A 15,473-nucleotide genomic window follows, 5' to 3' on the forward strand; every position below is an offset into this window, starting at 1 on the left:
CATGATGTAAGAGCATCTCCAATAGATGGTCCAAAATTTGGCGGTCCAAAACCGAAGATGTAAAATTCGGACCGCCAAAAAGTGCGTTTTGGAGCTCCGAAAAAATCTCAACTCCAACAGATGGTCCAAAATGATGGTCCAAATTTGCAACTCCAATAGATGGTCCAAAATGAAGATGTAAAACAATATGAAAACGGCCGCGCGGCTGCTGCCAGCCACTGTTCAGCCGCGGTTTTGCATTGAAATAGCAACTAAAATTTGAAAATAAAATGCATCATCATCATCATAGTTTTAATCAAAAGTGCATCACCATCATAGTATCGAATTCGTCTACCAAAAGAGCATCGTCTCAATCAAAGTTTTTCGCCCTAGAAATTCAAATGCACATGAATATTACTCATTCGGGTCATCAACTCCACCGATGTTGTGAACCGTGGTATGATCATCATCTCCACCACCACCATGTTTTCTCCGAAGGGTGAAGGCGGATTCTCTGAACTTAAAATAAGGTCTTTGTCGACGTTCTCAATAAGCGGTGAACTCTCGTTGCCGTGAGCACCACCGGAACCATCTTCATTTCGTCCCATGTTGCCGCCATATCCACCTCCAACGCCACTCATGTTGCCGCCATAGCCACCTTCCAAGCCACCCATCATGTTGCCACCAAAAGCACCTCCCATGCCGCCAAAGCCACCTCCCATGCCGCCAAAGCCACCTTCCATGTTGCCACCGAAGCCACCTCCTATGTTTCCGCCAAATGCACCACTCATGGAACCTCCAATCATGTTCATGTAACCACCCATGGCACCACCCATGGCACCACCCATGGCATCTCCCATGTGCCTCCTCCCATGCCTCCTCCCATCATCATTTGCCTCATGAGCATTTGCTTCTTCGTGAGCATTTCATCGCGACAAAGTTCAACATATGCATTTGCCTTGGCATCAAGAGTTGATGTGTCCATAAACATAAACTTGAGTGTCCTCTCTTCTACCATCTTCCTCTCGTCGGCCGCGGACTTCTTCTCCTCTAGGTCCACCTTCCTGTCCTCGGCCGCGGCCAACCTCTCCTCGGCTGCCGCCCTCTTCTCCTCGGCCGCCGCCCTTCACCGCTCGGCCTCACTCCTCTCCTCTATTTCCTTGAGCTTCAACATTCTTTTCTCGTCGGCATACTCTTTCCTTGCCATGACAATGGCATCAAATCCTTCCTTGAGATCATTGTCTCCGGCCTTGGTTCCCTTCGCTTTCTTGTTTCCATTGGGCCTATAAGATTTTGTCGCGGAGTGAGGAGTGGGGCTCGTCTCCTCAATGGCGACATCTTCTTCATCCACAACCAACACACTCTTCTTCTTCGACGATTCAAAAGTCTCTCTAGTTTTCCACTTCTCCACATCCTTGAGCTCTTTGTAGCAATGATGAAAAGTGAAAGCTTTTCCTTTCCTTTTCTTCTTCTCGCTTTTCATGTTCCTCTCCTGAAACAATCCTTGTGCAATCATTTTCTACAATAAAACATTTCATCATCAACATAGTGAACAAAGAGGAAATATTTGACAAAGCACGGACGAAGAGGAAATATTTACCAAATCACTATCACCGCAACCACTTGGGTTCATGCGAGCAACATTTGACAAGCAACCGGCCCACTTTGAGCATTCGGCGTTGATGGTGGACCAACGTTGGCGTAGAGAGTCGCTCGAACGGAAGATACCACTTGTGTTGCGCTCATCGAAATACTCCTTGATGCGTTTCCAATAGGTGCTCATCGTTTGGTCGCTTCCAACGCTTGCATCTTGAGAGATTTTCTTCCAAGCGGTGCATATCAACACATCCTCCCCGGTGCTATAATTGCCGCTTCTTCCCTTGACAATGAAGCCCTCATCATCCACATCAAGATTGTCATCATCATATTGGGTTTCATATTCTTGTGACTCATATATGTAATCATCATTTGCCACATTTGTTGCGTGCATGAAAGCTTCATCATCAACACTACAATTGCACGCACAAACAATCAAGGACACAAAAAATTTGAAACAACAAACGAGAGCACAAACGCAAAATTTATACCTTTGCGACATTTCGTCGAACATGTTGGAGGCGGTGGCCGTCGGCATGGCCACATCTTCCTCCACGGCCGGCGGTGGCGGCGGGGGAGGTGGAGGAATGGATGTGTGGCTGCTGGAGGAGGCCGCCGGCCGCGCCGTCTGCGACTCGTCGCCCCGAGCCGCCACGGCCGCCTTTGAGACCTTCACCGGCCGCGTAGAACTGTCGGCCGGGTTGCGGCTGCGGTTGGCCGGCCGTTTGATGCTGCCTCCTCGTCCCTTCGTCGGCTTCGCCGCCTGCGCGGTGGCCATCGGCCGGGGCGGCGCCAATCCGGGCCGACGGGCGGGGGGCGGCGGCATGGCCGCGGATGCGGGCGGGATGGCAGCGGCGGCGGCCACGTGGGTCAGCCCACCGGCTGTGGCGGCGGCGGAGAAGACGACGGGGTCCATCGGCATCGGCCATGGCGGCGCCGGATGGCGGGGGCGGCGGCGGCCGGGAGGGTCGTGGGCGGGCGGGAACGGAAATGAAGTGGCGGTTGGGCGTTCGCGGGCGGCGGCTAGTTTTGGACCATCCGGCGCCGCCATGGCCGATGCCGACGACCCCGCCGCCTTCTCCGCCGCCGCCGCAGCCGGTGGGCTGACCCACGTGGCCGCCGCCGCTGCCATCCCGCCCGCATCCGCGGCCATGACGCCGCCCCCCGCCCGCCGGCCCGGATTGGCGCCGCCCCGACAGGTGGCCACCGCGCAGGCGGCGAAGCCGACGAAGGGACGAGGAGGCAGCGTCAAACGGCCGGCCAACCGCAGCCGCAACCCGGCCGACAGTTCTACGCGGCCGGTGAAGGTCTCAAAGGCGGCCGCGACGGCTCGGGGCGACGAGTCGCAGACGGTGCGGCCGGCGGCCTCCTCCAGCAGCCACACATCCATTCCTCCACCTCCCCCGCCGCCACCGCCGGCCGTGGAGGAAGATGTGGCCATACTGACGGCCACCGCCTCCAACATGTTCGATGAAATGTCGCAAAGGTATAAATTTCTCGTTTGTTGTTTCAAATTTTTTGTGTCCTTGATTGTCTGTGCGTGCAATTGTAGTGTTGATGGAAGCTTTCATGCACGCAATAAATGTGGCAAATGATGATTACATATATGAGTCACAAGAATATGAAACCCAATATGATGATGACAATCTTGATGTGGATGATGAGGGCTTCATTGTCAAGGGAAGAAGCGGCAATTATAGCACCGGGGAGGATGTGTTGATATGCACCGCTTGGAAGAAAATCTCTCAAGATGCAAGCGTTGGAAGCGACCAAACGGTGAGCACCTATTGGAAACGCATCAAGGAGTATTTCGATGAGCGCAACACAAGTGGTATCTTCCGTTCGAGCGACTCTCTACGCCAACGTTGGTCCACCATCAACGCCGAATGCTCAAAGTGGGCCGGTTGCTTGTCAAATGTTGCTCGCATGAACCCAAGTGGTTGCGGTGATAGTGATTTGGTAAATATTTCCTCTTCGTCCGTGCTTTGTCAAATATTTCCTCTTTGTTCACTATGTTGATGATGAAATGTTTTATTGTAGAAAATGATTACACAAGGATTGTTTCAGGAGAGGAACATGAAAAGCGAGAAGAAGAAAAGGAAAGGAAAAGCTTTCACTTTTCATCATTGCTACAAAGAGCTCAAGGATGTGGAGAAGTGGAAAACTAGAGAGACTTTTGAATCGTCGAAGAAGAAGAGTGTGTTGGTTGTGGATGAAGAAGATGTCGCCATTGAGGAGACGAGCCCCACTCCTCACTCCGCGACAAAATCTTATAGGCCCAATGGAAACAAGAAAGCGAAGGGAACCAAGGCCGGAGACAATGATCTCAAGGAAGGATTTGATGCCATTGTCATGGCAAGGAAAGAGTATGCCGACGAGAAAAGAATGTTGAAGCTAAAGGAAATAGAGGAGAGGAGTGAGGCCGAGCGGTGAAGGGCGGCGGCCGAGGAGAAGAGGGCGGCAGCCGAGGAGAGGTTGGCCGCGGCCGAGGACAGGAAGGTGGACCTAGAGGAGAAGAAGTCTGCGGCCGACGAGAGGAAGATGGTAGAAGAGAGGACACTCAAGTTTATGTTTATGGACACATCAACTCTTGATGCCAAGGCAAATGCATATGTTGAACTTTGTCGCGATGAAATGCTCACGAAGAAGCAAATGCTCATGAGGCAAATGATGATGGGAGGAGGCATGGGAGGAGGCACATGGGAGATGCCATGGGTGGTGCCATGGGTGGTGCCATGGGTGGTTACATGAACATGATTGGAGGTTCCATGAGTGGTGCATTTGGCGGAAACATAGGAGGTGGCTTCGGTGGCAACATGGAAGGTGGCTTTGGCGGCATGGGAGGTGGCTTTGGCGGCATGGGAGGTGCTTTTGGTGGCAACATGATGGGTGGCTTGGAAGGTGGCTATGGCGGCAACATGATTGGCGTTGGAGGTGGATATGGCGGCAACATGGGACGAAATGAAGATGGTTCCGGTGGTGCTCACGGCAACGAGAGTTCACCGCTTATTGAGAACGTCGACAAAGACCTTATTTTAAGTTCAGAGAATCCGCCTTCACCCTTCGGAGAAAACATGGTGGTGGTGGAGATGATGATCATACCACGGTTCACAACATCGGTGGAGTTGATGACCCGAATGAGTAATATTCATGTGCATTTGAATTTCTAGGGCGAAAAACTTTGATTGAGACGATGCTCTTTTGGTAGACGAATTTGATACTATGATGGTGATGCACTTTTGATTAAAACTATGATGATGATGATGCATTTTATTTTCAAATTTTAGTTGCTATTTCAATGCAAAACCGCGGCTGAACAGTGGCTGGCAGCAGCCGCGCGGCCGTTTTCATATTGTTTTACATCTTCATTTTGGACCATCTATTGGAGTTGCAAATTTGGACCATCATTTTGGACCATCTGTTGGAGTTAGAGATTTTTTCGGAGCTCCAAAACGCACTTTTTGGCGGTCCGAATTTACATCTCCGGTTTTGGACCGCCAAATTTTGGACCATCTATTGGAGATGCTCTAAGCCATCGATGGTACACCATTCAATAATGTGCCAACATATTTTGTGGTGCATATGCACAAATACAAAACCCAATGCAAGTGGCATGTCACTCCACAAGCTAGTAAGTTTTGCTTTGTGTTGCTCTATTTGTTGATCATGTGATTGTGTTGCTTTATGTTGCATGTGTTAATCAAGTGATTGTATTGCTTTGCTAGACTGGCCTCATGGCGGTGTTGTACAAAAGGAACAAGGGCAAGCCATTCACGATGCTCCAATGTTGGATGAAGTTGATGCGCACAACAAGTCAAGCAACACTGGCAATTCACTCAAGACCATCAATGCCAAAGGAGATAAAGTTGGTGAAATAAGGAGTGGAGTTGGAGGGCTTGCACCACCCACCTGTGTGCCAAGGTCGAGGGGATGGGAGAAGAAGAAAAGAGAAGGGGCATCGGCCAAGATGACAAACAAATAAAAGGACATCATGATGAAGGAGGAGACAAGTGCCAAACGCAATGAGCTCAAGTAGAACGTTCATGGATATGTAAGAAAAGAAGATGAACCTCGAGAAATCAATGATACAGAAAGGAGATGCAAACAGATGTTTCTTTATTTTGCATAAAGAAAAAGGAAAAATATGTTTTTTTTTTAGGATTTGAATCATAGACACAGTCCATGTACTGTAGAGATGAACCTATGATGTAATATCCAATTTTGCAGGTGTCTGCTCGGTACTTGCAATTGCAAGTGTGTGCCCGCCCGGTACGAAAATGTTGGTCCACCCCGGGTGTGCTCCACCTGCGTGCCACGTACATAAGGGCGCTTGCCAGAAAAACTGAAACAATCAAGCATGCGCCACATGCTATAACATATGAACACGTGAGCTTACAAAACAATATGCTTTTTTTGTGACGTTTGCAAATAAGAGAAGAAAAAAAGAAGGCCCACTCACACCACTTACGGCCTCTTTGATTTACAGGACCGCAAAAATCAGCAGTGAATACACTCGAATACTACAGGACTTTAGTGCACCAAAGTGTGCGCCACATGAAAAACAAATGATTTGCTTTTCTTTTTTGCAAGAGGTTTGGGAGGATAGAAAATTTTCTATGAAATGTATTTTGATGGAATCTTTTGGGGAAAAAATCATGTAGGACTCAATCCTATAAATCAAACAGCCAACATAGGAAAATACGAAATGTATTTTCAAGGAATCCTTATAAAAAATAATGTAGGGTTCATTGAATCCTGCAAAATTACTTTAAAAATCCTTTGAATCAAAGAAGCCTTTAATAAACTCAAAACTCATCATGATGGAACAACAACAACACGGGTAGCTAAAGGGCACGAGAAGCAAACCAAACGCAAGGAACACTAGACCTCAAGCAAAGCATCCCAACACATAGAAAATGTAGCGGCTGGAACTGATACTGCCCTAAACCCATCTTAAAAGAATCTCCACTGCTGAAACATGCAACAGTAGAAGCAAGGACCAAAAATCTAGTCCTGCAACCAACAGAGGAACAAAATGTGATGGGATGCTGCATGCCATCTTGCATGGTACCAGCGCTAAAGACTGGAATGAAACGAGCACCATCGAAGAAAGAAGAAACGGGAACAAAATGACACCTGCTACACTTCATCACCCCTGTGATGGTGGATCATGGATGAGCCAAAACTTCCCTAACCTGCGACTACACCTCAATTCAAAGTTGCAGCAACAAAGATACCAAGATCCCATCAAATTAGCCTAGCACGGTTAAATTACATGGTTCCAACATTTTCGAGTACACGAGCAGGAAATGAGGGGTGACACTAGGGACTGGACACAGCAAAATGCTACTAAGCTGCTAACTCGCTATAGAAAGCTGCTGCAGGAAGATTGATCCGCTTGCAAACCGTCGCTGATGGATGCAAAAGACCCCCATTCGCCTGACAAGTTCAAACCTTCATGGATGTATTCGAAACAGCCAAAAAGCCCAATGCAACAATGTTAGAGACGTGGACTGCCCAACTTGGATAGAACCTTGGTTCTCACAACTTCAGCTCCTAAAGATGCACCGCAAATAAGGCCATCCCACATTTAACTGGTGTAGAGAAACACCTCTGGCACTGAATAAGGATCGAGCTCGAAACAGCCTCGAAGCTTGCCTGCTTTTTCATTTGTCAGATGGAAGCAAGGGACGTGGTGAGCGAACTTTGGGTACTCATCCTTGCTTATTGTTTTCACACCTGCCCCTCTTCGAAATACTGCCCTGTAGCCATCCACCTTTCCTAAAGGCTGAACTTGTATGGACGAATCAGTCTGGCCAACAATCTCCACAAATTCATACTCACAGTTTTTAAAGTCTTCTGCAGTCCATCCAGCCCTCCAGTTCTTGTAAACGGCCCAGATGTCACGGAAGCGAGGGATTATTTCATATTCATTTTTTCTACCAGTTGATCTAGCAACCACAGGATGAGAAAATGACTCTGTACCAGTGTAAGTCGTAGTACCATCATTGCCAGAGGAAACCTTAAAGATTCCACACGCAAGAGTCCGATCTTCTTTACCAGTCAATCTTTTCTCTTCCTCTCCCCGAGGACAGAGATCAAGCCATTTCACTTGTACTTTATTATTCTTGAGATCGACTTTCTTTATGATGGCATAGTAATTGGGGAACTTGTCCATATCACTATAGAGAGCCCAGATCTGCCCAGGTTCGAACTTCTGAATCGACCTTATTTCTGTAAATTCATAGAATTCTGAGTCAGGACATTCAAATTCATCCTGGACAATGCCATCAGATTCCTCATTAACATCCACACCTTCTACAGTAGATGGAGTATGATGCTCTTTGTTCTCTTCCTTTGTTGCTCTTGTAAAGAGCCCTGTATTCATACATGTAGCATGTGGCACCTCCCCGACCTTCTCAGACCCCTTGCCAGAATTAATTCCACTGGATGAACCAGCATACTTGGTATCAACCCCCTTGCCTTTTACTGTGCTTTCCAGAACAACAGAAGCAAAAGCCTCTTCCAAGTTAAGGGGAAGCGCTGCAGGATCAAGTTCAATAGCTCCTTCTGGAATGCCTTCTCTTTCAGTCCCACGCATGAAATGATGAGGGACGCAATGAGAAAATCTTAGTGTGTTATCCTGAGGTATCACACATGGAGTTGCCTCTTTCGACTGCATAAATAAGCTAACAAAGCCTTTTATTTTTACAAGTGGCACGACAATGATGCTAGTGCTGGTTGTGAAATCCGTGACAACTTGAACAAGTTCATACTCAAAATCTGTGTGGCTGTCAGCATCCGAACTCCAGCCGATGTCCCATCCCTTGTGCAGGGCCCAAACTTCATCTTTCCTAGGATATATCTCATACGAGTTTTTTGTCTTGCTTTTCGCACAGGAAATAGTTTGGGAGAACATATTAGCTTCTTTAGCTGTGTCTGATGTTCCATGCTTAAAATGTCCACAAGCAACAGGCAGTTCTGCACGTGACCATGCCAGCTCTGCTTCATTTGTGGGATCCAATTCCAGCCAAACAAAGTGTACTATAAACTTTGGGGCCATTTTTACCTTTGTAATTCGAGCATAAAATCTTGGCATGCAGCCATGACTATCATAGACAGCCCAGATCTGGTTGGGTCTAAACTGACTTACATCTCGAAGTTCGTCGAAGTTAAAAAATTCAGGATCTGCGCAGCTAAATTTTTCCTCATCTGAAGCATCATCAAGGTTTGGGTCTAGACCATTGCTGCTGACAGAATTGGATGTTTCTTCTTTTTCGTGATTAAGACCATTTGTGTGACCATTATGCCCAGTTTTGTCTTCATCAAACTTTGATGTGCTGCTTTGATCATCACCATGCAACACACCACCTTTCCTTAACCTTTTGAAATTGGAAGAACTGACATTATTATCGTCGTCATCATTACCATCATCACCAATATCCTCATCTTCACTCTCTTCCTTATACTTAACTTCTTGCTTCTGCCTACTTGACCTGCGGCTGTGTTGACTCGGCTTTGCATTATTTGCAGCAGCACCATCTACAGTGATCTCTTCTTCACTATCAGTGGTGGTCTCCGAATCACTAGATTCAGACACGGCTCTCCTGCCCCTTTTCAATCCTGCAGCTGATGAACCTTTTGAAGTCCGAGCAAATTTTGCTTTCTCATTTGGTACACCTGCAGCACTAGCGCTATTACCACCTTCCCCCTTCTTTTTGTTTGTATTTGCAGCTGCCTTATGAGATCCATAATTAGCATGAACCCCTGGAGTGGCATTATTCCAAGCCTGTTGACCTGGGGCATTTGTCTGCCGGCCTGCAAAATTCTGTGGTGCCCCTGCATTTTTTACCCCAGCATACTGTCGATCTGCCCCAGAAGGAACAGCTTGCTCATTTATATCATGTGCAATAAAAGGCTTCAAACAACTCTGACAACGGATAGCTTTCTTCAACATCGCAGTGTAGTACTGATATCTCATGCCACAACTTGAACACATGGTCCAGAATGTTTGTGGTGTCCCTGCAGAATTTGAGGGCTGATGAAGATTCACAGGTCTAACAGGAGCAGCTCTCCTTGACTGCTGATAAGGGGATGGTCTTGCTGCACCAACTCTGACTGAGACTCTCCTTTTCATGTCATAGGCAGAACGTTTTGAGCTGTCTGTAAGCGTCATGTTTGCTTCTCCCACTAATTTAAATGCTGCCTCTGCACCTGCAAACTTGTTCTTGTCGGGATGCAGCAAAAGCGCAAGCTTACGGTATTGCTTCTTTATTAGCGTGTCATCATTCGTGAAAGCAGGTACCTGAAGTATCCCATACCAGTCAAGCTCTCCATTAACCTTCGTTCCAGCAGCACAATGAACGTCACAGACAGTTAACATTTGTGAAATATTGTCAATCTCTGAGAAAAGTTGTTGTGCTTTGATGATCAATTTTTTTGCACCAACAAAATCCTTCTCCAGCAATTTTCTTTCAGCCAGAGCTTTTGCTCTAATAGCTTCCTCTTTGTTGCAGTCCATGATAACAAGTATAAAGAATCAATATCCAAACTCCTAACCGCTCTCATGCAGAAAGTCCCAGTAACAAGAAAGACTGTTTCTTTCTCTCCATTCTTTTTCTCATAATACACAATAGGGATGGTGCACCTTATTGCAATACTGCCTTCAGTTAATTGTAGTGTCCAGAATAACTAACTTCAAGGTACAAAATACGTTCAGGAGCTGAGATATACTACTTAAAGAGCAGTACACTAAATAAATTAACTGGTCAGCCTGCATGAAACAAAACAACGATTATGGTTAATAAATTTGATAAGCATATTCAAGAAAAAACAGAAGGCGTTTTTTGCTACAGAAGAATAAAAATTTGCATTTATTGCCTCGCTCAAGAGATAAAATCACCTCAGACGACATTGGTTTAGCGTTAGTGCTGACACGAAAGGCTGTTAGCAATCTAAAATGAAATGTGTGCATAGTAAATTAATAATATAAACAATTCAGGTTTAAAGAAATATGCGCTCAACTGATAAGAAAGCACAGTTCATTGGCCTCTTCCTGGGTTCCAGCTAAGCCCCAACAACAACCAGAGCAAGTAACAACTCAGTTGTCCTACGGATTACGTTAAGCTGTTTCTTTTACTTTTTGGGGATGTGTGTGCGGGGGGGATCTTTCTCTGTTTAGAAAGCACAGTTCATTGGGCTATTCCTTGGTTCCAGTTAAGCCCCACAAACAACCAGAACAGGGTTTTGACAGTTTCAGTACATTATTTTATTCTAATTCGATACAGCTTGCTGAAGGAATAAAAGCAAGAAATAATTTGATATCTGAAGTCTCGAATGTGTTATGTACAGAAACAGAAAAATAATGCTGGGATATGGCAAACGTGCATTTTAACAAGAATGGCAAATTCAAAACTAGTGCATGAAAGAACTGTGTATCAATCTGCACACAACTGTGGTCTGTTAATGTCTTCAAAATTTAAAATTGACAATAAGAACAAGCCTGAAGCAACAGCACATATTTTCTGCACAACACAATGTATTTAATAAAGCTCACAGATGTAATTTCTGAGATGTCACTTCAAATTCACTAGCCATGGATCAAGGTGGAATATACTTACTATAATCATTAAGATATTTTACAATTAAAAAGACTAAAGTGGTCTATCAATCTGCACACAACTGTGGTCTGTTAATGTCTTCAAAATTTAAAATTGACAATAAGAACAAGCCTGAAGCAACAGCACATATTTTCTGCACAACACAATGTAATTAATAAAGCTCACAGATGTAATTTCTGAGATGTCACTTCAAATTCACTAGCCATGGATCAAGGTGGAATATACTTACTATAATCATTAAGATATTTTACATTAAAAAGACTAAAGTGGTCTATCACAACATAACCGGCTGGGATATAAACTATACTAAAGAAATGCGAAAAATTGGAATGGAAATTCCTTGATTCATAATATACAGGAACTTGAGAAGTTTTATCATCAAGGTATGGGGCCACTAGACTGATACGACAGTAACTTCAGGGTAGTGTGTGTACAATTTGCATAGAATTGGTGATTCAAAGAAAAATAAGTAGGATTCACAACAAACTTCACATACCTAAATTTCTTTCTTAGAGGCTAAGAATGTAACTAAAATATCAGTGCATTTGCATTATCTTTGGTTTCAGCCAAAGGCAAATATCTAGCACTAATCAAGAGATTTGTAAATCTCATGGTAAATGGACCCACAACATTGCAAATAACAGCAATCAAGTAAACGATTACACTCACCGTGAGGGTGCACTAAAGCTTGCATGTCTTATGATGTTGTACAACTCTAGTTCCAATTAAGCCAGTTAGGCAAAAAGTAAACCTTAGTACCCTACAGTCAAATCAGCATTTTGGACAATGATAATAAAATATGTTCCCGGATTCAAACACGCAAACTATAAACAAACCCCTGTGTAGAAGGCCGAATGCCTAATGTTGCATCTAGAAAGCAGTAGGGCAAATTACCCAGTTGCGCCAAATAATAGGATGCATGGAAATAAAGTTCCTGTGAATTAAGCTAGTATTGTACATAAGGATAGGACAAACAATTTCAATGTCTGTTTGCACAGTAGTGCTTCTTAAAGGTTCAAGAGAATGGAAAAAAGTACTTACTACTTACCACGGAATACAGATGACCATCATAACAGGCACAGCGAGGACAAGCTTGGTATTATCTGCAAAAATAATAATAATGAGAATCGTATGCAAATTTCAAATGTAATTCTACATATCAACTTCATATGTCCCTCCCTACTTGCCTCTCTCTCTCTCACACACACACACACGCACTAAACATAATAAATCAGCCAAAAAAACAAATATGATAGCAAGCAATACATTGTTTTTATTTTTGGCTCCACAGTTATGTAGGGACTAGGGAGGTAAGGTGTCAAAAACACGCCCTGGAGGCAACCATAGGGTCGACTATATTTTGTTGTATTCATGATTTTTTGGATAGTTTGTTCACTGAATAATATCACCACAAGTGTGACTTCTTTGTGAATACTCCGTGTTTATGTTTACAATGTTTATTTTAAACTGATCTTGGAATGTTAAACCTATGAGATTTGTATTTCATAATTATAGAGATGGAGATATTAAACCAACAACACAAGACACATGTTCGAGGGTGTGGCACCCACAGCCACTATGAAACAACACAAGAACATTGTATTCTTCGTGTCGACGGGTGGTCTTAAGAACATTGTATTCTTCGTGTCGACGGTTGGTCTTACAAACAATGTGTGCTCAAGATGTGTAATTACTAATAGGAGAAATGGTTCGAATCTTCAAGCAGAAAAGCTACTCGTATCCCCTAGTACCCCTTTTTTGCCCGTGAAAGAGAAAGGATCTCTTCATCTGCGCGAGCACACACGGGCGCGCGCATGTTCAGACAAGTTTATGACCTCAAAACACTTCGGTTTTACCCCAGCCCTAGTTTCGCCTCAAGACGCTAAAGCGGGGGTCCAAACAAATGACGAGCTCCCCGGCCCAAGTCCAGCCACGCATCACTGGACACGCGCACCCGCATCGCCGCTCACCCCGCGGCAGCCCCGCGCGTGAACCATTCACCGGCCCGCGTTGATTAGGGTTTTCTGGAGTTCCGAGAAAAAGGGGATTGGAGGCCTCAACGGCGGGGAGAGGGGGCAGCGCGTACCTAATCGACGGCGGAGGCGGCGGGGGGCGGGCCGGGACGCGAGCCTCCGGCGAAGGGAAGCGGGCGACGCCGACGAGGAGGAGGGGAAGGTGGGAGGGTTTGCGGTTTGCGCTCGAAATCTGACGAAGGGGGGCGGGGCTCTCTGTTCGCACCAGCGGCGGCCGAGCAAATGAGTACTCGCGCTTGTGAGCGGACGTGAGGTCAAGGGGTTAAGGGGTTGGAGCCCAAACTAGGTATGGATCCGGATGGTATCGGGTGCGAGCCCCGTCACAGGTCTGGTGGGGTCTCTGATGGGGCCGTACCCACAGGCAGATTTTGACGGGTTCGGACTTTGGCTACAATTATTTACTATTACATAATGAATAAAAATTGTTCTTTATCTTTTACCATCCACCTAACCTAACCGAAGATCCGGCATTCACCCAGCGAGGGTAAGTTCGAGGAAATAAAATCTCGCATTCACCCAACTGCAACAATGAAAAAAATCTGCCTTTCATCCAAGAGATCAGGCATCAAAGGGACTCACCAAATAGTTTTTGAATGTTTGGATTCGGTGGTTTAGGGTCCAAACACTTTTAGCCCTCTTCAACATGGTTTAGCTAATTAGGCTGGACCAGTCCGGACGTTCGAATACCACTAGGCCGATGCCAAATCGAGGAAGCTTGGGGAGCTCGGATATGTATCATCTCGGACTCCGACATCCTTGTCTCACACAAAACCTCATCTAAAGTCATGTTTTCAATCATGCCATCCTCCTCTGCTCCTAGAGATTGATGCCGACACGTACCCTCTCCTCCTCCCGCTCTTGATGTTGCCCAGGCTTTGCCGACTGCCGCCGCCATACTCCCCCGAATCTGGTCACGGCCCAGGTACCCTCCCCCCCTATTGATGACATCCATAGCGGACATCACTCCCGACAAGTGTTTGGACAATGTCATAGTGCAATTTTTAAATGTTCTTGTTGTTTACTTCGAAGCAAACATAATGGATTCAGACATGATGATGACCCAACCTCGAGGCAAGGTTCGATCTGATGTTGCGTCCGATCTTTCACGACACTCCCCTTAGTAGTAATAACCTCTTACCCGCGCATGCAATGTACATGAATCTTGCTCCAAAACTTAGGGTTTTTTTATAACTTACCCCAAAACTGATACAGTAATCCTAAAAAAGCATCGTGTCTATTTCATAAAACATAACCTAAATTTTGCATGACGCACGATCTTGATTTTTATATATCAATAATCAACCGTCCTAACTTGACCCACAAGGTTGTCAACACCATAATTCCTAATTATATCTCACGCACACAAAATAAATTACAACTCCACCTCAACATACTTAAATAGTAAGACTATTATTCTGACATGACATATGTGTTATACTGCATGTGACCCCGTTAGAATAAATCCAAGGCATATCATCGATCATCCGAGGAGCAAGCAATCATACGAGCACGAGACCGAGATTTGTTAACGAGGTTCACCGATATGGCTACATCCCCGGGGCCTGACTATGGGCGCTCCTCCCCATGACAGCGCTACAATACCGCACCTGGTCGCCCTGGACGCCGGCACATGTCGCCGGCTTCCCCTGCGTTCATGTGCTATTATGTTGACATAGGTTACATCCTGTGTCTACCCCCACTATATATGAGAGGTCTAGGATACAAGTGTCCTACTAGGACACGACTCCATATCCTATCTAAACACAATACTTCTCAGAGTCCAACTATAACCTACCTTATACACAATGTTCGACACAACTCTAACAAACTCCACCTTGGCGAGTATTATCCGCCACCTTGAATTCGTTAATGCGTCATTCATGTACATTGGACTTGAGCTTATCCCATGAGTACCGTTGCTACTCCAAAGATTGCATATGACTCCACCTGCAACTTGTAGTCCCTTCTTTTCTTGACCACAGTCAACACTCGAGCAAGATTAAGTCCCTTGTTACTCTATCTTGTGCTCCCAACTTCCAGAGTATCCCTCCAACGGCATCACACACTGATCACTGACCAACGTGAAAAGTGAACAACTCACATATTGGGTGTCACACATAAGAGTTACCTGAACTCACATCACCGCTCCTTTCTTGACCGCCTGTCTGAAACTTGAAGAAATTTCATTGTTGCTTGTAGTCATCCTGAGTCAAATTCGCAGTTGTCTCACCACATGTATGACCAG

At 45.6% G+C, this 15,473-nt stretch overlaps 1 protein-coding gene across 2 annotated transcripts; it reads right to left on the bottom strand.

Annotated features, from left to right (window-relative positions):
- Window positions 1-6,794: 6,794 nt before the first annotated feature.
- LOC123144237 (uncharacterized) lies at window positions 6,795-13,482 on the bottom strand. Of its 2 annotated transcripts, none has more exons than XM_044563313.1 (3): window positions 13,282-13,482; window positions 12,244-12,298; window positions 6,795-10,348 (listed from the first exon to the last, which is right to left on the bottom strand). In XM_044563313.1, the coding sequence occupies exon 3, from the start codon at window positions 10,094-10,096 to the stop codon at window positions 7,166-7,168; it is 2,931 nt and encodes a 976-aa protein (XP_044419248.1). In that variant the 5' UTR covers window positions 10,097-10,348; window positions 12,244-12,298; window positions 13,282-13,482; the 3' UTR covers window positions 6,795-7,165. The 2 variants fall into 2 exon arrangements, with proteins under 2 accessions (XP_044419248.1, XP_044419249.1); XM_044563314.1 differs by having other exon boundaries at window positions 12,237-12,298; window positions 13,282-13,475.
- Between the last annotated feature and the right edge of the window lie 1,991 nt (window positions 13,483-15,473).

Source organism: Triticum aestivum, chromosome 6D, assembly GCF_018294505.1.
Source record: "Triticum aestivum cultivar Chinese Spring chromosome 6D, IWGSC CS RefSeq v2.1, whole genome shotgun sequence".
Taxonomy (NCBI): domain Eukaryota; kingdom Viridiplantae; phylum Streptophyta; class Magnoliopsida; order Poales; family Poaceae; genus Triticum; species Triticum aestivum.

Excerpts from the sequence above, each read along its gene's own strand:
- LOC123144237 (XM_044563313.1), bottom strand. The coding sequence starts at position 10,096 with ATGGACTGCAACAAAGAGGAAGCTATTAGAGCAAAAGCTCTGGCTGAA.